Raw genomic sequence first — 25,456 nt, 5'->3', positions numbered from 1 at the left:
TTTAAATGTTGTGTGAAATAAAACAGAGAAAAGATAACAGAAAAAGTCCTTATTGCATATCCATGCATCCTATATTCCACGCTTGGTATGGTCAAACTATATGTAACTTATTAATGTTTGTTAGTATGTAATTTTACATCTAATGAGTTTTAATCCCTCAATTTAGAATTCAAAGCATGGAAAACATTTGTGGAAAAATCCAGCAGCGACAGGTATGTTCGAGCATCTTCGGCTATAAGAATAAAATCAGGCAGCAGAACGTACTATTATTGCCATAGATCTGGTCTACAAAGATCAATAGCAACCGGTAAAAAAATGTTAAAAATTCAAGGCAGTAATAAAATAGGTGCTACTTGCCCAGCTTCAATGGCTATTACAGAATATGATGCACATCCAGGACAAGTATGGGTAACCTACTGGAAGACACACATAGGCCATGATCATAAACGAAGTCGAGCTTTTCTGGCTGAAAATGAAAGAGAATTTATTGCTAGTATGTATATTTTCCCATTACAGTTATGATTGTTAATATGTTAATTGTAAATGCATGAACTTTGAGTAATCATGCAACATGAAATCTACTGCTTTTAATTAGTCATTTAGTTGTTAGATTATGCTACTGAAACATTATTTTTTAATTCGAACATGCGATAATATAGCAAGAAAAGAATTGACTAAAACATCAACCAATTTTAGGGCCATTTAAAAAACTAAAAGCAATAGATTGCATACTGTGGAATAACCGTTCTTTTAAAAGAATTTGTAATAATTATCAATATTATAAGTAAGAAGAACGAGAAGAAAACTTTTGGCTATTGCTACTATAAAATTTCATATGTCACATTAACTTGAATAATTCCTTTACTTTTTTTCACATATTTTACCTTAAAAATCAAGATTAACTATTGTATTGTGTATGCCGTTTTTAAAGGGAGGGAAAAAAGAAAAGCCTATGTAAAGTGTATGAATAGATGTACTGAGAACTATCGGTAGTAATTATCTTGAATTATTTATTTTACTTACTTATGTATTTATTTTTAATTTCTGTGTTTTATGTTGCTGTATATCCCCTAAATTTTGGGTAAAAGCAGAATTTCCTATTAAAATACTAATTTAAATATACAGAATCTTGTTAATAAGAAAGATGTATAGCAATCAGTTTAAAAGTTTTTTCAAAAAAGTTTCAAGAAATGATACCAATGACTTTCCAAGAACACATTTTACAGGATTCAACTTTAAGCCATATTTCTTCAGTCTATCAAAAATCAAATGAAGGTGGTTTTCATTCTCATTTTCATATGCTGAAGCCTCAAGTAAATCATCGAAGTAGTAATCAATATAAAAACTCTAAACCAAGTACTTGATGAATAAATGTTTGGAATGTTTGTAAACCAAGTGGCATTCTAAGAAACTCGAATAATCCAAATGGGGTGGTCACAGCTGTTTTAGGCACATCCTCTGCACTATAGCACTATAGCAGCAACAACATGATTAAATTTTGTTAAATCAGAAGTTATGTTGGAAAGGGAGAACTGCGATTCCATTTTCACAAACCAGGATTTGTTTTCCAAAAATGTGGTGATTTTACCAAAACATGCGACGTGTGTGTAGCCGCTGCACTTTCAGCTGCAATATCATCAGCGGACATGCAGCATTACTAATCAACTACAAATAAGTATTACAAATATTAATACTAAAACACAGCGTAAAAGGATAGAAAACCTATCATTTATATGTACCTGTGAGGGATACACTCTGGGATGAAAATACATATCAACGAAAATAAATATTATATATATAGACGACATAAAAGAATACTGTACACATTAATTTAACAGAAAAAAATCATTTCCTGTAATTAAGTCCTACCTGCACTTTGAAACATACAATAACTTGGAAAAAAATTATCCACTGTCAGCACTGACAAACTAGGTTTCACAGGAATATTTCTCCTCCATAGCTCCACAATAAAATTGTTTGCATATATACTGCTGCCATGGAATTTCAATATTCAACTTCCTTGAGTACTTCACTCTGTCCACACATAACTACAGCAGTCTTCTTAGGTCACCAAATGTGGTGATGGTTTATGCCACCAGATTCCACATTTGTCAGAAGATTCATTAAAGGAAGGTCGAGAACTTTAGCAAAACATAAAATTAACATTATTTAAAATTAAAATACGCAACTAAATACATGGTGATAAGCCAACATCAGACGTTGACCACGAACACACAGGAACGGTGAAGTACAGGTGCAAGAGAATCTCAGTGAAAAGTTTAGTTTTTATACTCGTACTATAGTGAGTGTGCATGGGTACAGTGCAGCGAACATGAATACGTGCAAATGTCAAAATGCAAATACTCAACATTAAGAACAACTAAAAACTTCCTATATGTTTCAGGATTATCAAGCAAACTTTCATTTATATCAAGGATTATAGTTACAGCACTTTTTTTTTTCAAGTATTAGGAAATTTAATTAATCAAGAAGTTTTATAATTGAGGATAATATTAAACAAGTAACATTTCAATAATCCAACTAAAATACTAGAATTATTAACATAAACTTTACCCCTTTTTTTTCCAAAATTAAATTTTAAACATAGTTGTATATTTCTAAAACCTTAAAATTTTCTAATATATAAGTTTCAACTTTAAATATGAAATGTACGTATAAATAATGTGAAATATTAAAATTATGTATTCAGTAAGTAATATTCTATTACACAATGTTAATATATTTAGCACCGTAACTTAAATAACTGTAAAAATCTCTTTATAATGTTCTTTTTCAATCTTTATTTCAAAACTAAGAAGTAGTCAATCTCTACCAGTAAAAGTTTTCAGAACCTCCCAGTCTGCACATGTTACGTGTAAATGTTCATCATGTATTTTCATGATATCATTCATGTTCAAGGTCCTTGTTTTGAACAGACATTGTTCACACAATTCACAATTTCAGATTCAACAAATAATCTTTATAGAAATTTTTCCAGAAGTTATTTAATAGTTTTTCACGATATAGATGTACTTTTAAAAGAATTTCTTTAGTGCTTCATGAGTGTATTTATTTGAAAGGAGGCAAATTAGCAGGTTTCTGTCCTAGCAGAAAATGAGCAGGTGATAGAACTTATTATCTTAGATGTAAGGCAAGGGTTGATGATTTATCACCACTTCAATTTCAGTCAGTAAAGTTGCCAATTCTTTCAGTAGCAGTGATATTCAACCAAGAATTTTCATAATATTGTGTCTGCGGATCATGCAAGTCTCATAAAATCCACCCCATTTCAATGACCCTCTTTCAATGACCTACCTCCACTGAATGCCCTTTGCAGCATAATTCTATACATCAGGATGGCTTAATACCTGCCACATCTTTCTACGCTCTACGTCAACTGCCTTGAACATATGAGCATTATCTGAGTATATTAAAGAGCACAACCCTTTTCTTTATATAAATCGACGAAAAGCAAGTAGGAAAGATTTATTGTGATATTGTTTGTTAGTTCAAGATGAACACCTCTGGTCACTGCATGAGTAAATAATAGGATATAATACTTCATATCTTCAATTTTAGCGAAAAGTTGACCGCATAATCCAGGCCTATAACATTGAAGGTATTTTTTTCAATTCTATACGAAGGAAATGGTGCAATGACTTGTCATTGGTCAGGAGTTATAATGCTGGCACAAAACGCAGTTTATATTCTTATAACCCATTTCACATTTTCTCTGGATCTAATTATCCAGTATTTTTCACGAGAAACATGAGTGTATTAGCTACACCAGCATGAAGGTGGGAGACAAGGGACTCGCTTGCTTGCATCACATACCAAAAGATCCGTAAATTGAGTTTCTTGAAGAAATAATTATAGGATGTTGTTCATGAAGACGTAAAGGTGATTTTTTTAGTCTTCCTCCTAATAAAAACACTCCTTCCTCACTTGGAAAAAGATTCAGTTCATAAATTTTAGAGTTTTTCAAAAGCAACTGTCATACTTTAAACTATTAATTTCATCATGAAAATGTTCATATTGAATCCACTGAATATTCACATGAATTTCTTTTATCGAATACAATTCTGTGGGAGAATTCTTCTGCAGGCAAGGGTCCTGTTTTCTTATCGGTTTAATTTTTGAAACTGTGAATAAATCTAAAGATCTATGCGATTTGTCTAATAGCTCTAATTAATTTTTTATATTTTCCGAGATTCAGTGGAAGATTAGATTTTTTTCTCCAATAGACGGTAGTATTGTGGTATCATTTATACACTTTTTCTGCTGTAATTCAGCATAAGAAAATTCCATTGTCACAGTAAATTTACTAGGCCAAGCACTCACTGATTTAACTGACCAGTCTGGTCCAGAGTGACATAATTTTGAAGACAACATATATTCGGCTGAACATCCTTGAGATAAAATGTCTCCTGGATTGGACTACAATGTCTCCAGTTATTTGGGCAAGTTAATGATTGTATTTCTGATGCATGATTTTTTGCTTACATTTTTCAACGTTCAGGAGTTCTGTGGATCCATTTAACCATTATCATACTGTCAATCCACAAATATATATTTTCTTCATAAATTGAGAATAGTTCTTTTAATTTTTTTGCAAATCTTTGCCGATGTTAATGCTCTTAACAGCTGTAGCCTTGGCAGTGTGAGTTTTTGTTTTATTGGTGCAATTCTAGATTTTGTTATAATGAATGCTACCTACCTTTCCTCAACCGATCTAAAGTAAATGACTACACCATATACCTCAATAGATGCATAATGGAATAATTGCAGTTCGGTATCTTCGTTTTGAGTGCATTTGCTTGGGAAATATCAACAAAAAATTTCAAATTTCTTTATCTTCTCAATTTCACCGCATCACTCGGATTATATTGCTTATGTTTGGTTGGAACCTTGTCATCAGATTCTAAACCCAGCTGCCAAAGGTTTGGCATTATCAGTTTTGCACATAATGCAAATTGTGCCAAGAAACCTACTGGATCGAAAATAATAGCAGTTACCTGTAGTATATTTCTTTTTGTTGTGTTTCTTTATAGTTTAATTTATAATTTAATTTTATATATTTATTTAATTTTATAGTATTTTTGACTAATATAATCATTTAATGTTTTGCAAAGTTATCTATGTTTAAGGAAATTACACCAATTAAGTTCTAACACTTTTAAAATGTTATTTTGTTCTTTTCCTTACTTAATTATTCCACTATCATCCCAAAGTTTTTTGAGATCTTTTGAATTTGTATTAAAATGATGGCATTTTTAAGCTTGCTATAGGCTCCAGTGTTTAACTTAAAAGCCTGTGCCACGAAATCATTTCCATAGAAAACATCATCTACAGAATGTTTCATAGATCATGGGACAAACTTGGAGGGGTGGTGGAGCATTCTAAAACATGCATTTTTTGTATAGGAATGTAGGGTCTAAAGTGGCGGGTTAAGGCAGGAACACAAAAAAATGACACAAGAGGAAAAAGTGTTTATGTACAAAATCAACGCAAAGTACTTCTTTGCAGCAATACAGTATTCACAATAAATGTACAAAACAGGGAACTGCAGCTGTGATTGGCTGGCAATGCAGCGGTAGTGAGCCGGAAAAACCACGATCCGATGCATCAAAATATCATTCGCAACTCTGATGTTGAGCATGATGGGTGAGTTTACGCACAGGGAAAAAGCGGACATGCATCCCATGTATGGTGCTGCTAATGGGAATGGCAGAGCTACGGTTGTACCAGGAACAGTTTCTGAAAAAGCGTGTGCCGAAGCACACAATGTTCAAGAGGTTGCATCGGTCTCTGTTGGAAAACGGGCCATTTGAAGCCACCTCTGACACTAGGAGTGGAAGAAGTGCAAGACAACCTCACATTGAAGAATCCATTTTGAACATTGTGCATGAATCACCTCATACAAGTACAAGAGCTATTGCATGTCGTCTGCATCTGAGTCATTCCACCGTTTGGAGAGTATTGCATGCAAATGGTTTGCATCCATACCATTTGCAGAGAGTCCAAGCCTTGCAAGAGACAGATTACCCTCTTCGAGTTCATTTCTGTCGTTGATTCTTGCAGCAGTGTGTGGCGCAAGCAGATTTCCCATCAGATGTGCTATTCACAGACGAGGCAACTTTCTCACAGAACGACATCTTCAATAGCCACAACATGCACGTGTGGACAACTCATAATCCACATGGCACACGTCCACATGTATTCCAAACCTGCTTCTCTAGGAATGTGTCGGCAGGTATTGTCAATGACTACCTCATAGGCCCATACCTCTTACTTGCATGTACAAATGACTTATGTTATCATATTTTTCTGCAAGAGGTGCTACCGGAATTGCTGCAGGATGTTCCGGCTGTTGTTCTTGATCTCATGTGGTTCCAGCATGATGGTGCACCAGCCCATAACCACATGTGGTCCACAATTACTTGGATGGGACATTTCCGGGCCGATGCATTGGCCGTGGCTGTGGTGGACCCGTTCAATGGCCACCCCGTTCGCCAGATTAATCCAGCTTGAATTTTTTTTTTTTATGCGTCCATCTGAAGAGCATCATTTACAAGTCTCCCGTTGACTCACTGGAGGACCTGGTTGCACGACTATGTATTGTGGCTGCAAGCATTCGCAAAATGCCTGTCGTTTTTCAAAATGTTCGTCAATCCCTTCTGCGACATTACCAAGCATGTATTACTGCTGGTGGTCACAATTTTGAACATTTATTGTGTCTACTGTATTGCTACAAAGAAGCACTTTGCGTTGATTTTATACATCAACTCATTTTTCTCTTATGTCATTTTTTTGCATTCCTGCCCTAACCCATCATTTTAGATCCTACATTCCTATAAAAATATGCATGTTTTAGTACGCTCCACCACCCCTCCAAGTTTGTCCCATGATCTAACAAATACCTTGTGTATATATATATATATATATATATATATATATCAAACCATTAAGCATCTAAAAAACATCTGGGTTTTTCTTTTGGTATTTTCTTCATTTTTTTAATAGTGTTAGGTAGAATGAAAGGGCTAGATGACACACAGAAATTAACGCAGGTCATTCTTTAATGTTTTGAATTGTGATTATTATCAAAGTATAAAAAAAATAACGCATTTCTATCAGTTTCAGAAATTTTGATCTGGAGAAAGGCCTTTTCATTATTGGCTTAAAATGAGTGTTTGTATTGTCTGAAATGCAATATTAAATCCAAAATAGAAGGATTCATATTTGGACCTTCTGTTCGAGGCATCAAGCAATGGCTCAGAGATACCTACCTCACTGCATTTTGAAGATGTATAAAACAGAATAGGGACCTTAGTTTTTAATGCATTTTTTCTTTCTCTTCGATCATTGTATTTAATCACACTTGAAAAAAGTCATGAAATTCACACACAAATGTAGTGGACTGTATCATTTTGTAATGTTACTTCTGTTAACAAAATTTACACTTGCAACTAGGAATGTTTACATATTCTACTTAGTTGGACACTCTTGCTATCCGCATCTTAAAATACATGTTGCATAATAACAATAACCGCCTTAGAATAGCACAACTAGAACACACAAGATAATGGTGGCCAGCTTACCTCTTTTTTTCTTCTACTCGAAGTTGCCAGATTCCTCAAGTTAAGCAATACTGAAACATCAGATCTTGGCTTCATTTCTTTTCAGTGTTAACACTTACCACTTTATAATGCACACGTATAAATTTTATTACTGTCAAGACTTTCAATTTTGCACTTCTCAACTTTTTCATTTTTTAACCGATCGTTAATTATGGAATCATAATTCTCCCTAACGCATTCACCATTTTTTAGTTTAAATTTACCAGACGTCACTTGGCATTTTTAAATTATTACCCAAATTTTCATGATTTAATTTCCATAACAAATGAGCTACATATCTACCATTAGTGAAATACAAATCTTTTCCAGATTTCTCAATGACTGATTTATCATCAGGATTCTCATTCTGCCCTAAACCCATGTGATCTAAGATCCAAAGCCTTTGCAAATAATCATTAATTGAATTATCATCTTTCTTCAAGTAGTGAGAAGCACCAGTTGTAAAAATAGAGACACTACACTGACTGCCTTCCAAAGATTCAACCATATATAGAAGAAACCACAAATAATTTCTTACTTACCCTTTTCTTTTTGCCTCTTTGCCCTTTCCAACATGAATCAGATACCAGCAATATTTTTATTTCAGCAAACTCACCATTATTAGCTAACTTTAAGTTTTTCTGATTTTAATATTTCCAAAATGGTTTTTGAGGGAATTTTTATGATTGCTCCAGAAATGGTGTTTGTAACAAGAGCTTCAACTGTGATTGAATCATTAGGCATACTTAAAAGAGCAATTTGAATAACACTATATTCCATTAGCCTACCCTGAATATACCCAAAAGAAAAAAATATATAACCTTTCTTTCATTAAAGTCTTTAATTTTAGTTCTTTAGCAAAATCATATATAGAATACATGGCCATTGTGAACCAGCATTAATTAGGATTTGGCTAATTGGCTTCTAGTATTATCTGTGTATGAAGCGTAAATAGTGCAAGTTTCTTTCAGAAATACTGTCAGAGTTAAATGATAGGGATGCAACTATATTCTGCTTAGAACCTAAAAATATTACAACCTTCTGTTGAATATCTGAAAGGGCTTCAGGTTCAGGAACAGTACTCTTACAAAATTACTCCGTGAACTCTGGCAAACTCTATCCTGCGAGATGGTCATTAAATTAGTTTCCCTCCTTGCTGGGAGTAGTCTTAGCTTCTGTGCCTTGAGATGTTCTATGATTCCATCCAGCATGGCCTGTACAGCTATAGTTCCAGCATTTCAAGAACGGTTTCTTGTCATTTCTGTTCCATCGTAAGGCATTCACTTGCTTGGTAAATCGTCTAGATGAGCAGTCACTTGATCCACTGGCTTCTGGAGCAGCTCTGATTAGGTGTCGTTCTCTACAAGTTGTTTGCTGGGCTGCCTTGAATTTCATGGCATAGACTAAAGCACTTTTTAAATGCTTGACATCCACCATTTGCAGGTATTTCAATGCTTAGGACACCAGATAGTATTGATAAAGTACTGCAGGGACAAAAGATTTCGCTGCTCTCTGATGGGCAGTCCAAAAAGATAAGATGAAATAGCATTTCAACGTGCATGGTGAGGTTATGGAGTGTTTGACTGAAGCCTACTATAGTCTTTTCAGTACTTCTCACCAAACTGCATCTCATTGCGCTAGATAGAGCTTTAAAGTCTAGCCTCTGGTTTTCGGGCAGAGTTTGAAGGATATCCACTGTGTCTGTTGTCAGAGAAGTGGTGAGATGACAGGCATAAGCTTGGGAATCCCAACCATTCGCATCTCTTGTACACTTCGCAGGAGCTTTTGCCATCATATGTGGATGGCTTTAGAGAGAGACAAGAAATCATGGGTAAAAATTTGAAACCATTGGAATTGCTTCTTGCTGTTGTTATGAATTTAAAGTGTCAACTTCTTTGGCAACGGCAGAAACTCTGTCTTCGATTTGTTCTTTGGCAAAAATCTTTCTTCAGTTTCTCCCATTTTTTTTTTTCAACTGTGTGTATTCTTCTTTTATGGCTTCATCCCCCCCTATTATGGTTGTAATTTCTCTTCTCATCTCCTCTTGACCTGCTTGCTGGCCTCTTCCATGTTTTTCTGGTCTGGTTTCATCTTGGCCTGTTTTTTCCTCTTCTTTCACATAGTTGATGGCCTCTTCCGTATTTTCTTGGAATACAGCAGAAGCCTTCACCAGCTGTCTTAGTTGCTCATCTATCAATCACTCTTGTCACCAGTATTCAACCCTACTCCTGACACCAACAATTATTGCATATGGGTACATAATAGAGTGAATACACACAGAGCCAATGATAGCTCAATAAAATTTATTTTACTAAAAGGAACACTTTACGGTTCTGGAACTTTCCATAAAATTTTCATACAGCTCTTCTCAGTATCACAGAGCACAATCAGTAGTTATACTTCAAACTATTAAGAATGTTAAACACTACACAATGCAAAGTGTGCCTTAAGAGGAGATATCTCAGAATTCCATAGTCGATTCTGAATTGAGAAAACCAAGCTGATGCTGTCTCTGGTCATATAAATATTTTCACCGCCGCCAAGGAATCTTTAGTATCTTCCACTTCTTCAAATTACTGGAAGGCGTATGAGAGCCAGATGCACTTAGATATAGGAATCAATTACAGTTATTCAGTTACAATACCATACATAGTTTTATACATGGAATGGAAAAAATGCCCTCAAATGGTCGCCGAGTTTGGTGACTTATAGCTATTTCACGCCAAATTTGGGCAACAGAAAGTAATCGGCAAAACTATCACTAGCTTAGACACCTGGAAGTCAATGCTTACAGCTATGAAAAACTTTTTGAAGGTCTTCCCAGATGCGTGCAAGCTGTCATCAATATGAAAGGGAGACCAAAATCATATTAATATATGCCTCAGGACTCTCTGTATCTGTACCACTGGCTGTTCTGATACTTTTGGATGGCTAGTGTATAATAAGCATGATATTTGGTTATTTAATTCTGTGACAAAATAATTCACCCTTCATTCTTCTATAAAAGCATGATATTTGAAGTCCATATTTTTCTTCTTATATAGTCTTGAGACTGACATGAGAAGAGTGATTAAGTAATAAAACAAAAACAAAACCAACTATAGCATGTCAACCTGACAGATAATTAGAGAACTGATAGAACTTGCAACACATCATCTGCAGCAACTGCAGATAACCGAATGTACAATGCCAGTAGCACCATACGTGGCCATTATTCAGAACTTCACAACTGGACTATTTGCTATTGTGTTACGGGGAACAATTTGATTTATTTTAAATTTTTTCATGTAAAAAAGAATATTAACCGATGGGCCAGATTAAAAATAGGAGGTGGTGCACTGGATTTGGTCTCTGGGTCATAGTTTGCTAACCTCTAAATTAGATAATATGTATGGATTGTAATATCAATCTTGCTGTTTATTACATGAAAAAAAAAGGGAATCATCAGTTTTTTTATAAACATGATTATTATTTGTTCAAATGAAATCTTCTAAAATTGTGTCTCCTGCATTTAAATCTTAGATAACCCCACAAAGGCCAAAGTCTGTTATTAAGGTCGCCAGTATCGGAGGTGATAAACTGTTTTCAAGATCTACTAAGAGACGATCAAGATCCACTGTAAAAATTGTGTGGATTTAAAATTATTCAGTGTTATTATTACAATATCCTTTGTGCTGTGATAGTTATTGGTGTCGGTGACAATTTATTATTGTAGCAGATGTGTGAGAATTGCGATATTTTTGAAAGATTTGCCATTTTGAAGGTAACGGCAGATATTGAGCCATTGATGTTGTAAAATTCTTGTAATAGGATTAAGTATTTTTTTCTTTTAACAGGCTGTAGCAAATGTTGGCATAAAATGAAGACTGAAATATTAACAGCAGCCCTAATGATGTGTTGTGGTTTAATAGTATAATCATACAATAATATTTTAGAAAAATGTTATTGAGTTTTGTGAAGTTACTTAAAGAGTAATTGTTTCAAACACATTTTGGGTTTGCAAGCCTATACAACTGCTGTATTAATACTAAGTATTTCACTGTGATTAATGCCATTTTCATGAAAAAATACGACAATAATTATAATGGAGAGAATCCACTGTATTTGATTCATTTAAATAAAATAATAAAAATCTAGTTTATTTATGTGTTATTCATAAGCTAATATGTAAAAAATGGTGTATTTAAGCTATCTGTTTTGCTAATTGTTTTAAATATATCATTCATAGACACAGCTCAAAAAATAAAAGTTTTGAGGTAAACATTTTTAAAGTTTTCCTTGGTTTTGAAATGTGGAAATCACATTCTTAATGTATAGATTAAGGAGTAAGCATTACTAAAAGGCTTTATAAGAATTCTGTAAATAATAATAATAGTTATAAAATATTTTAAAATTAACATTTTTTAATGATAAATTTTATTAAATTACATTGATGATGGGGAACATTATAACCATTCCACAGTTTTCAATGCATTCGTCTGGATGACATGGACGGCATATGATTAAGTGGGAATGGTATTTAACTGCTGCTGGAGAAGGTAAAGAATCATTCTTACACTTAGTGTGTGATGGGAAAGGCTGTTGATCTAAACTAATTTGATAGAGGCTAGATTGTAGTGGCCTGAAGATTCGGAACGAAATCTCTGAAATTCCACGACTAGTAAGTTGTTCATGATCTGCTATTGTTAGTATTCATGTAAAATGGATAAACGACTGTGAAACTAGATGTCAAGGTGTTACACGTCCACGCATCATCAAAGAAAAAGGATGTTGAAGACTGTTCCGCTTGGTACACCAAGACAGTACACTAGACACTAGACAGTGGCTCAGCTGAACTGTTGAATATGCGACTGCACAGTAGAAGTCCCACTCATGTGCCTCTGTTGACCAAGTGTCAAGTACGCCTACCGTGGGCCTGGGAACACTGAGACTGGATCATGAATAAATGGAAGACAGTGAACCAGGATTTCTTATTTATCATATCGGTGGTCGTGTCAGGGCATGCAGTCTTCCAGGTGAACAGTTGCCCTCTCCCTGTACAACAGGCTAGTGATGGCGGTATTATGCTTTGGGGGAAGTTCTCATAGGCAGCTCTGGGACTCTTAATTGTGATAGAACAGACCATGAAAGATGCTGACTGTCTGAACATAACTGCGGATCAGTTGTAACCTTACATGGTGTTTGTCTTCCGAACTGGAAATTGAATCTTCCAGTAGGACAACATCCCATGTCACAAGGCTCGAATTGAGTTGGAGTGGTTCGAGGAGCATAAGGATAGATTCCAATCAATGTCCTGGCCACTTAACTCACTGGAACTTAATGAGAAAGAGAACATTTGGGATATCATGGAGTGGCAGCTCAGAGATCAAGCACCACCAGAATATCATGACTTTGCTAGACCGCTGCTTAGATATTTGGTACTACTCATCTCCAGTCATCTAGCAAGAACTTATGGTTCTAAGCCAAGGGAGGTGTAGCTATTTTGCAGGCCAAAGGTCATGCAACATGTTATTGAGTAGGTAGATGTTTATAATGTTTTGCCTCTTCAATGTATGCCACAACAGACTGCCACATTATTATTATTTTAGCCCATTGAGATGTACTGGAAGTTCATGGGTCATTTTAATAACAAAAATTTTAGACAAGAAATTGCGGTTTATTAATTCTGTTACCACATTGTAACATGAACTGTAAACTAATGAAATGATATTCTTAATGTTTCAGTGCTACATCATTAACCAAAATGAAAGTGAACAGTTTCCCATAAATAGTTTATGTTTATATAAGTTTCAAAATAGAATCTATTTTATGATGGAAATATTTGTTGTAAAACGCTGAATAATAGCTTGGTATTACTGGCATATGAACTTCGTAGATCGTCACATTTCTTCTTAGATATTGCAATAAGTTTGTTGTAAGTTTTTTTCAGTGTCACTTTTAAGGACTGCTGACTTTCTGCGTATGTAGGTTTTCTCACTGACAATTTTAAAATCTGTTTCTTTGAAAGAAATCTTACAGAAGAAGTAATCTAATGATTGTTTATTTCTTTCAGTTCAAAAATGTCATTGAAGTTTACAGTGTTACTACTGTAAAATTTGGACATATCTGATCTGTCAGATCTCAAAGTTGTCTGGCACAAATTGAGGAGTATCAGTATTTCTGCCAGTGTACGCAAGAAACCAGAAAAGCAGCAGAGATACCACTGCTGCCATCTGTTAATGCAGTACTTAACTAAAATACATACGAGTTGTGACACACACAAACACAAAAAAAAGTGACTGGTCCAATAAATCATTGTACTTACAGAATCAGTTCTCTGTGACATTATCACCTTCAAAGCAATCCCCTTCAGCATTCACACACCACTTCTACCTTCGGTTCTGCTATTGCTCGTAATGGTTCTGGAACGAGGTTTTTGGAAGGTCTTTCAGGAGATATTCCGTTTTTTCCTGAACCTCTTCATTTGAGATAAAATGGCTTTCCTTTTAGCAAGATTTAACTTTAGGAAATATAAAGAAGGCACATGGAGCCAAATCAGGTAAATAAGGAGGATGCCCCATCACAGTAATGCTTTTGCTGGACAGAAACTGCTTGACAGAAAGGGCCGTGTGAGCAGGTGCATTGTCCTTATGCAGCAGCCATCCATCACTCCACAACTGCAGCCTTTTTTTCCCTAATTATTTCACAAAGTCTTTTTAGTACTTCAGTGTAGTAGTGTTGATTAACAGTTGACCACTGGAAACCCACTCAATCATTACAATTCCATTAATGTTGAAGAAGACAATTAATATTGCCTTGAATTTTGATTTTTACATGTGTGTTTTGTCCCTTTTCCCTGAAAATTGCTTATGCCATTCAAACACATGTGCACAAGACAAAGTTTCATCTCCATAAGCCTCATTTAACATTTAAAATGTTTCCATGGCTGATTTCTTAAGTTTCACAAGAAACTTGATGTTGATTCGCTTTTTTACATTAGACATTTTTTTCTGGCAGAATGCAGTTACATGTTCACTCAATGTTGCAGTACTCCCAACTGGTATGATCGGTTAAGTCGAAACTGGTCGCATGGATAGAGGAGTTGCGTGGGATGACATCACCAAAACAGTTGCCAACTCCACTCTTTTTTCCAAGCTACACACTTAGTCTCATTTTTTGTGTCACGCCTCATATATTAGTGGGTCTGCTGCAAAGATGATGGATGATTTTACAATTTTGTGAATGACCATAACTCAAAATTCTTATTTGAGTTGTGCCATATTGCAACCCATGATGAAAATTTAAGAAACTTTAGTATATTTGCAGTATAGTGAGGCAGATAGTCCTCATATTCTTAGTCTCAATCAATTAACAGTTAAAAATAATAAATTGTACATGCTATTTCTGTTTACTGCCAGCCTGACTGTAGTTAGTAAAGCTTGACTCTCATCTGTTGAGTTAAAGATCATATTCAGGATAAAGTGCGGATATTTCTGCCTGATGATTTAACAGAATTCAGCTTTCTCAACTTGGTAATGAAAACCAGAAGTAATCACTTTTGTAGTGTAGTCAGGTGGTCTATTGTGTAATAAATTAATGGAATATTTAGCTGAGTGGACCTCTATGCCAAACTAGTTTCTCTTTGATCTTATCATCAACTATGGCGTCATCTTTTCAGGTGTTCCTTTGAAGGATAAAAAATACAGTAGTTGAAGAAGGCATGCCATTAATGCAAACTATGTATCCAGATGTCTCATCATAGTTAAATTTAGTGTGTGTATTACAAGAGAAATGCACAGTTATAGTGTCATGCAAAAGTGGCATATCCTTATCTTCCTAGCTGTATATATATTCTGTAGTTTTTGAACATTTAGTTCTGCATTACATAAGTATTAACAAGTCTACACTCTTTTGACACTGCAAATTAGTAGTCTATCAGAATAAGTTTTTTTGCATTATTATCATTAGTTCTGTATTCATGCTTATTCTACATAAACAGTAATTTTTTAATATAAAAATTTTTGTTTTCAAACTCATTGCCTTAAATAATCATCACAGACAACTTTTTCACGATTTGCCTTATTCAATTCATCACATTCAGAAATGAGATAATTTTCTCAAGGGATAGTATAGAATAAATACTGACAAGCAAAGCGTATAGTAGTATTTTCCAGTAATGTGCTTTAACGCATTTGAATTGAGTTATCTAGATAATTGTAATGATTTAATAGTAGATATGATATTAAGCTTTTCAGCTTTATTTGTTCAAGTTAAGTGATGAGTGATACGTAACTGTAATGACAAATATTTTTGCATTGATTTGACCTGCTTCAAGCAAGCAATTTATCTCTGTTTTACCCAAAAGGGGTTTTGCCTCCCAGTCAGTTTGTATTTTGGAGAAGGGGTGGGGGAAGCATTCCCTTACCCCTTCTCCAAAATACAAACTTGCTATGTTTGGTGCAAATACAATTAAAGGCTGAAACTTTGATGATAATGCTTTGAAACAATGTTTCAAAAAGACAGCTATTGGGAGGAATTAAGGAAGTAAAATGCTAGAAAATTTAATATAGGAGGTAGAATTGTCTCATTATCCAGAAACTACAGGATATGTAGATTTTGTTTTTACAGTCTTTCATTAAAAGCCTTTTGTCATTTTGTAAGATTCTGCTGAAATAGAAATTTTCATTCATCTCTGTTCCTGGAGTATTAACATACTATTAGCACATTGTTTGCTTACAGATAGCTAGCTGAATTACTGTATTATTAGCGAGTTAAAAAAAGAGTCATACTATCCTTCTCATGTAAGTACAAAAAAGGGGCTGTTAGGTGCCTGAAGAAAATATCTTGCAGTTTATTATTAGTATAGGGATGTACTGTATATTTTCCAATGTAGAGCCATTTAAGAAGGCGACAATGGGATCAGAGCTCGTAAATGTACAGGGTAGTTAAAAATTTCTCAGTTTATTGATGAACATTACAATTTTTCCATTTGTGTTATTATTATACATATTGCATTTTATGCTGAAGGTCAAGGGGCTACAAGAAATTCCTGCTTTAAAACAACAATTTCTTATAGAAGTCCTCAACTGTAAATGCATGTTTATGTATTAGTCATAAGATGCATATAAAAAATAGGATCTACAGCTCTGATTATCTACAGCTGTACCAAAAAGCTGCAAAAAATATTCATCAGGCACTGTGTTTGTTAAAAATATTTATGTGTCTACTCATTGCAGCCCCCAGGCAGTTTTCAACTTTTGCAAACATTTCCATCAGTGTGACTGCAGATTATGTTCCATTAGTGATTATAGAAAATTCAGTGTTTACCGAAGACGATGACAAGTGAATGCAGTGGAGTGGCATATCCTAAATTTAATTTAATTTAATATAAAACGTGAATGGTTCTGATTGCAGTAACTTTGCAGAACTCAAGTTCCCTAATTTAAAACACTATTTTTTTTTAATATGATTTTACTTTATCATACGTTTTACTGTATTTTGATATATTTTATGCATTGCTATAACATATTTTTATAGTATATGTGTTTTAATTTTGTCATTTTCTTCTGCTTTTATAATTTCATCTGCATCATTTTACCATGTGAAATATGTGTAATGTATGATATGTGAGATCTGTTATTTTATTTTATTATTTGAATATTTAAACTGTTTTTATTGTTTCATTAATGTTGGTGCAGTTTGTTTACAGTGTTAGAATTCAGTAATCCAAACCCATCTCAATATTTAATTTTTATTTTTTCTTCAATAGAAAACCTTGCCATGGGAGTTTCCTTTGATAATGTTTTGGATGAAATGATGAATGGTGAAGCAGAAGTGAATGCAGAAGCTCTTCATCCTATAGATAACCCAGCTTTGCACAGTATGAAGAGATTCTTGTCAGACTGTTCTAATTATCATCCTGATGACATAGCAAGTGTAGAATTTTTAATCCAAGAACTGGCATTAAGTAAAGAAATGGCCACACTGTATTACAAGCCTCAGGGTGAAATAGATGAAACTGGGCATTTTGAAATTGATGACTTTATGATTATACTTATTTCCTCATTTCAAGTTAAAATGGTGGCAACATTTTGTTCAGAAACATTTTGTATTGATGCTGCTATTGGAAAAAATTGGTATGATTATCAAGCAGTATCAGTTCTGACTGTTGATGAAAATGCAATTGGTTACCCATTTGCAACTTGTATTACAAACCGTACAGATGTTAAAGCGATGGCTCGTTTTTTTGAGAGTGTTAGGGTTAGTCTTAGCAAAGAACTCAAATGCAGTATTTTACTTACGGCTGATATACCTGCAATTGTCAATGCTTGGTCAGCAGTAATGGGCGAACCTAAATATCATTTACTTAACTCATGGCATCTAATTAAAAATTTACAAAAACATCTTGGAAAAATTAAAATTCCACAGTATCGAACACCTGTATTCCAGTATCTTCAGGTTCTAATTCATGAATCTAATACTGAACGTTTTGAAAAGTTATTAGTATGCTTTGAGAATGACTTGAAAAAAAATCCAAGTACTAGTTTATATTATGCTTACTTTCACAAGAATTATTTCAAACGTGTTAAACAATGGGCCTTATGTCATCGAGTAGAACTAGGCATAAAAACTAATAAACATTTTGAAGCTTTTCATGAAATTCTTAGGTATATTTATATAGATGGCAAAAAAAATCATCGATTAGACAATTATCTTAAAGCTTTGTTAAAATTAACCAGAGATAAGCTTTTTGACAGAAGGAGTATATCTTTAAAGAAAAAGCCTACTCAAATAAAACATAACATGCAGGAAAGTCATGCAAAAGGTAGATTAATAGCAAAAAATAAAGTCACATATGTTTCTGAAGGATCTTACAGAGTAGCATCTGAGCACCAACTAAATTATTCCTATATTGTTACAAAAGAGAATGTTGATCATTTGACTTGTGATTTGACCTGTACAGCATGCAAAATATGCATTCATATGTATAGTTGTACGTGTATAGATTATTTAGTGAAATTTACTATCTGTAAACACATACATGCATGTATAATATCCACTTGGCCAGATGTTGTTGTTCCTGAGTGTTATGATGAAACATTTTGTCAAATTAATGATGTTTCTGATGTAGTAACAGTCCAGTTAAATGAGAAAGACTTTTCCACAATGTCGCCTATTATAAATTTAGCTGGAGAAATAATAGTATCTTCTAATGCTGTAACTGAAATAACAGAAGATGCCTACAATAAAGTTATCGAATATTTGGAACTAGCAAGCAATATTCTAAAAACTGCAATAAGTGGAACACAGCAAATTCAGTCTTTAGTAGTGCCTAGTGTATCTGAAATCCCAGATTCTACAGGAGAAATAGAAGTTGCTTCCAAAAATATTCTAATGTATGATCACACATATTTTGTTCTTAATGAAAATCTTGGATGTTAATGTAATAAAAGATATTTATGTAATATTCTGTGCATAGGAAGAACTGAGCATTAAAAAATTTCTATATAATTAAACCATCTTATTCTTCATATCTATTTTTCTTACTTTAACCTTTTGAAGGGTGGTATATAAAATAATTTAAATTGTGGTAAAATTTTGCATGAACTATAACTTATGGACTCTAAGGACACAAAATTGAGACTTAAAAAAAATCTAGAGCAAAATCCTAAATTTGGAGAGCCGGTAAATATTTTATACCGGTACCCCTCTAAGACATTTTTTTTTTCCAGGTAGCTGCCAATTGTTAAGTTTTGTTTTTAAAATTAATTTTGCATTCTTTTGATGTGCATCTGTAGAGATGGGTGCTTGAATATGGTTATGTAAGTCTGAAGAGAAAAACTTTTAAAATTTCGGTAGGAATTTAAAATTTATTTTAAAAATAAAATTTATGTTTTTATGCACTTTGATGATTCAACCCAGCTGAACATACTTATGTAAAATATGGTGATTTAAATTCAATATATTATTTTATAAAAAAAAAAAATAGCAAATGTAACACTGTATGCGTAATTCGTATCATGCTGTAACCGAACTAGTATAATATTACAAGGAGATATAACAGCCAAAAAATTGAACAATGAAACAGTACGACTCAGATAAGAAAGTATGTTGCATTTTTGAAGTCAAATTTTATGCTTTAGATAATATGTAACAAAACCATGGTTCATGTTATGATACCAAGAATCACCCCCTCCCTGCTCCACACACACACTTTAGATTATCGAGGACCGTAAGGGCACCTTTTTTATTTTTTGTAAATATAGGTTCTAGTATATCTTTTTGTTCAGGAAGAAACATCGTTAAACAACATCATTATTTTATACACCTCAAAGCTCTTTCGATTTTCAACTCCTTTGGCTTCCTAGAGGCTCCTCTTCTACTTTTGGATAAATTCTAGTTTGCATCTCAAACGGGCCTTATAAATATTTTCCCTCATTTCACCAACTGTGAAATTTATTTCAAAAACAACCTATTTGTAACCTAACCCTAAATTTCTTTTGCACTCCTTAGTGTTTCATCTGAAATTAACAAAGACGATACGAATAAAAGCATGCTTTCATATCAGGAGTTTTTGTGATTACACTAAGAGATGAACCTTAAGTGCACTTTCATTTCTCCTATTTTTAAGTGAGCTTTCTCTTTGTATGATCTTATCACACTACACAAAGGGAAGAAGGCATGACTCTGGAATGACAAATGAGTTGTCAATCACCTCCTTTCATTTTCATTCGATTCTAGGATTTTGGAAAACATGAATCAACGGGTGTCTTTTGGGAGCTAACATGCCACATTTAACCTCTATAATTGTTTAAAATTTTGACCCCCAGACGGCAATTTTGAAATTGATGTCTTTCTCTTGGGAAAGGAGGAAGTGCTGAAGTTAAAATTTTAACTAAATAGAGACAAATGAAACTCAAGCAGAGTAAAAAAAGAATAAAAAGAAACAAATATACTTGTATTCAGTCCTAGTGCAGTGTCAGTAAACTCCGATCCCTTCAAGAGCATAATACTGAGTCCTAAACAACTTGTAAGTTAATCATAAACAAATTATTACATCATAAACTATTATAATGTAATGAAATGCTGTCATTTCACAGAGTACAGAAGGAGAAGCCTGGCACTGCCATCTATTGGCAAGGTACTCAGTAAGGGCGCCGGTATATAATATACCGGTATTAAAAACGTATATATAATCTTCTTTTATTTATCAGTTTTGATTGAAATGCAGTAAATTTAAAAGGTTCAGCATGTGTACGTCATACATTTACAGATTTAAAATTTTTTCTTTCTCTCCAATAGAATTTATCAATCTTCAAACATGATACCTTGGAACGATATATATTAATTTCATAATTGCAAAATATTTAGCATTCATTGGGTAGTATTTAGAATCAAAAGGAAACACTAAAAACTTAACGATTTTAGCTTTTGGTATAGAGAAATTAGCATTTTTTTTGGAGGTTAAAAAATTGACAAACAACCGTGCCCTTCAAAGGGTTAAAAAATAGATATGCAGCAATGTCAGTACTCCTGTTTAGATGTAAAACTAATGATTTTCAACCACACTGCCACCAGTACGATTTATAATAGGTATTTAACTTAAAAGGCTTAAAATTCTTGGTCTTAAAATCCTTAATAATCATTACGAGGCTAAGTTTAATATTTCATAAGGTGCGCTCAAAAATAAGATTTTTTAGCATCTGAAATAATTTAGTTCTCCCACCCCGCCAGGATTATCCCTTAAAGATAAACTTGGGTCATTTTGTCGGTGAAACATTGTGATCTACTTCATTGATGGAATAACAAAGCAAGGCAAATCTGAAATATCCAGTCAAGCAATATTACCATTGACCTGTTGTATATTAACCAATGAGCACGAAGCAAGATCAGGTTTAATTATTTATTTAAAGCCTTAAATAAATAATTAAACCTGATCTTCTTCTTATATCAAGGTTTTGAAAACCTTCATTCTTAAATAACATTAATTTCAGTAGTGTCTTAATTTTGTAAATAGTTTATGCTTAACTGACATCAACTATGCGTTAGTGGCGATGTATTATGGGATTGGTACCTAAAGACACAGTTTAGTTATTTTATACTTATTTAGTATTATTATTATAGATAGTAATGTTATGTTTACATTTTGTCTTTTTATTTTTGGAATGTGCCGTCCAAATGGTATAGTGGGTAGGTACTGTGGTACCAGAGGACCTGGGTTCAAATCGCAGAGAAGGTGTGGTTGTAACTGTCCTTTCCTTCATAAGAGGCAATGGTGATTTCCTGTCAGATGGCCACAACTTCTATCCTTAGGATTGGCCAGTGTTGAATAGGCAAGTACCTGCCATTGGAAAAAATGTTTCGAATGTTCGAAGTCCTATTCATTCTGACAAAGCGCGTACAGTCAAAAGTCGTTAATTCGGACACCCATAATTCGGAATGATCTATAATCCGGACCTCAAAGCTAAAAACTTTCTGCGCATGCGCCGCGTTGACACATGCGCATAGGCGTTTACGGGTGCGCGTAAGGCTTTTTACAACTGCACATATGAGTGTGCGCAAGCGCAGAATACATTTTCGCGTGCGCGTTTTATGTATAACGGACGGTATAAGCTAAAATTATCTAATTATCGATTTCAGTTAATGTTGATCATTGCGTTGTTCCTTAATTTTCGAATTGGATCCGGCTCATTATTTTTTGCAGAGTGTAAGAACAATACTATAAAAGTAAACTTGAACTTTCGATTATGTCAAATAGAATTTCCGATTCTGGAGCTCCCAAAGGATGTACAAAACGAAAGTATGTTTCGATGTTCATCAAACAGAAATTGGAATTGCTGCAAAAAATGGATAAAGACATGAAGAATGTGACAGAGATGTTAGTAAAAACAAAAAAATTTCGATTGACAAGTTAGTCGGTATTCTCGGCACAGCAATTAACGGGACTTGAACAGCGGAACTTTGTAACTGAACAAGAAATTATGTCTGTTTATAGAATTAAAGAGAAAGTATTATCACATAAAATGAAGCAACTTACATTGAAAGAAATTTTTATTAAAGTAAACAAATAAATATTAAGCTTTTTTTTTTTTTTTTTTTTTTTTTGTAAATTTTGAAACCCTTTAGATCATAATTGTTCTTTATTTCATAAATTACGGTTTCATATTTTTAATTTTAGAATTTCTGCATCCCATCTTACGAGATTTAAACTGATGATCTATAATCCGGAATCGCCGAAGTCCCGACGAGTCCGGATTAACGACTTTTGACTGTATTATTGATTTAATTATCATCCTTCGAAGTCAGTGGAATTATCTTGAACATTAAGAACTATTTGCAGATTTACATGTGATGATTGAGAAAGTTTTTTTTTTCCCCTTCTGAAAACAAAACCTACTTTGTACACACAAATGCAGAGAAACATGGCAAAAAATTGTGATTGCAATAAGAAGTGGCTATTATGTGATTTTAATTCTTCAAAGGCAGAATTACAGAAACATTTTGAAAACTTTCATGATATATGTATTATAACTGAAGATTTGTTATTTCCTTCTTTTCAAGAGTGTTGTTTAGAAACATGGAACTTTCAGAATAAAAGTAAATGTAGGATAAAATATCAAACAAAACACAGCCCAGACAGGAAAGTGGTTACTGACTGTTGACTGCCATACTGAAGGGCCCAGGTTTGATCCATAGAAAGCGTGGCTGTGAATTGTTTGTCCCTTTATAGGAGGCAATAGTGAGCCACCTATTAGGTGCCTCCACAATAAAGTGAACACCGGCTAATACCTATGATTGGGGGGGGGAGATCTAACAAAACTACATTGGCAGTTAAATGTGAAAGGAGTTTAAATTGATTTAATTGTGTCTTTACAGAAACGTACTGCATGAATTTAAAGCAATTGGAAAAACAAGTACATTCAAGCAATATTAAAATTTATTTTTTAGGCCTATGACTATCTTTAATTTTTTTTTTTTTTTTTTTTTCATGTGGAAAGAAATTTCTGTTAAAATTCCTCATCATCAGAACATTGCTGCACAATTGACTATTAATGGTTGTAGTCTGTATTTACTGCTTAGTGATAAAGTTTACCATGCTTTAATAATATGAAAAAATGTCTACTGTACATGCAGGAAGCATTAACCATATGCTGAAGCAGGACACTACTGGAATTTCATAAACTTTGGGAAATAGTTTAAAAATTTGCTCTTTTGCTTTTACTCATATATGAAAAAAGTAAAATATTCATGAATATCATCAAGGAAATGTGCATTTGCAGGGATATATTTTAGTTTCATTTGGCAGAAGACCTGATATTCTTAAAGATATGCACTCACAAGAATACAAGGAATATTTCTTGCACAAAAACTGATTAAAGTTTTAATTCTCTATTAAAAGGTATGTAACGGCGCCAAACTTCTGTCATGGAAATACTGAGATCAGTTGTCTTTTTAAATATTTATTTTGAAACCTAACAGTAGTTTTTTTTTTTTTTTTTTGTTTGTTTGTTTAACTAAAGTATAAAAATACAGCTTAGTGACATAAAGGAAAAAGCAGTGGCTCTTCCGTCGCAATATGCGACTTGCTACCTGTTTTTTCAAACAAAAGTTTTTTTTTTTTCCGTTTTCGTCCCAATTCTTTAATGAGTTTTTCCCCTGACCATTTTCCGGCCATTTCGACGGAGCCCGTGGAGCTCTAAGGAAAACAGGTAAAGTTCTGTAATACTGTATCCCCATGTTACAACCATTTAGGTAGGATGGACCATGGTTACAACCCAAGGTCCGTAGAAAGGGGTTGTAACCAAGGTCCGTCTTTCTACGGACCTTGGTTACAACCATGGAGGTAGGAAAGGGAGGAGGGGCCATTCCGCGCTAGAAGTGAAGCACTGCTTTGAAGCTTGGGTCACCAGACGGGGTGTTCTTTGTTTACATTCAGAAGCTCGCTTGACAAGATTCTGATAGTATTTCGACACACGACAGTTCCATAGAAATCGAAAAAGGGACACTCTCGCATGAAAGAAACATTCATAGTGTGATGGATAATAGCAATTTGTATAGTTTACTGACATTTACGCAAAAATCACATCTTGGTTATTTTTCGATAACTAACAACAGCGATTTTGATTATGAATTTGTTTTATAAAATTCTAAGCTGTTGCACTACAAAAATATAGATTTTAAGAAAATTGCTAAAAGAGATCTGCCAAAATTTATTTTCTAGAAGATTTGAAAAGTTTGAAACTTGATGGCTAAATGTAAATATAAAATTATGTATGTTAAAATATTTGTAATTAGGCACATAGGTCAGATTAAGTTTTTATTAAATAGAGTAACGCATGCAAGGGCTATCTGCCTAAAGAGAGAGATGCCATCGGGGAGGAATTTTGAAGAAAAACTGACCTTTGAGTGGGTATTAAAAATAATACTTATAATTTTCATTCAAATTGTATTCATATATATTTTTTATGTAAAACTTTCGGGTGTATGCTAAATTAGTGTAAATTACTTTACACGAAAAATATAGTGAATGCACAGAAATTAAAGATTTGCACATGCCGGAAATGATAAATAGGAAATATGTATGGGTATTTATGCATGTGCTTGCAAAAAGCATGTATCTGCCTTTGACAAAATACTTAAATATTCATTAAATTATTTATAAATGTATTTGAAATGAAGAATTTATTCACTTATAAACAACTGTGAAAGTACTGTGAAGAAATCTAATGTTTAAATGTATCTATTTATAATGATTATAAATGTTATCTAAATATATAATAACCTTAATATTGAATTGTAAACATAAATTGAAATCCTGTTGACAAATACGTTATAAAGCTATTTAAGCAAGAATTGTT

The 25,456-nt window shown here is 33.6% G+C and overlaps 1 protein-coding gene across 6 annotated transcripts in view; it reads left to right on the top strand.

The window, feature by feature from the left end:
• Positions 1 to 19,114, top strand: part of LOC118186520 (uncharacterized) — a 47,533-nt gene extending 28,419 nt beyond the window's left edge. For all 6 annotated transcript variants that reach the window (XM_085820909.1, XM_085820913.1, XM_085820908.1 and 3 more), the window contains 2 exons: positions 167 to 493; positions 17,368 to 19,114. In XM_085820909.1, the coding sequence (XP_085677035.1) occupies positions 167 to 493; positions 17,368 to 19,040 (2,000 nt within the window). In that variant the 3' untranslated portion in view covers positions 19,041 to 19,114. The remainder of the gene's footprint in view (positions 1 to 166; positions 494 to 17,367) is intronic.
• Positions 19,115 to 25,456: the final 6,342 nt, after the last annotated feature.

The sequence above is a fragment of the Stegodyphus dumicola genome, chromosome 7 (genome assembly GCF_044657685.1).
Source record: "Stegodyphus dumicola isolate Sdum_Otavi_A_Nest chromosome 7, ASM4465768v1".
Lineage (NCBI taxonomy): Eukaryota > Metazoa > Arthropoda > Arachnida > Araneae > Eresidae > Stegodyphus > Stegodyphus dumicola.
Note: the sequence above shows the minus strand (reverse complement) of the source record. Positions and strands in the feature narration are given on the sequence as shown.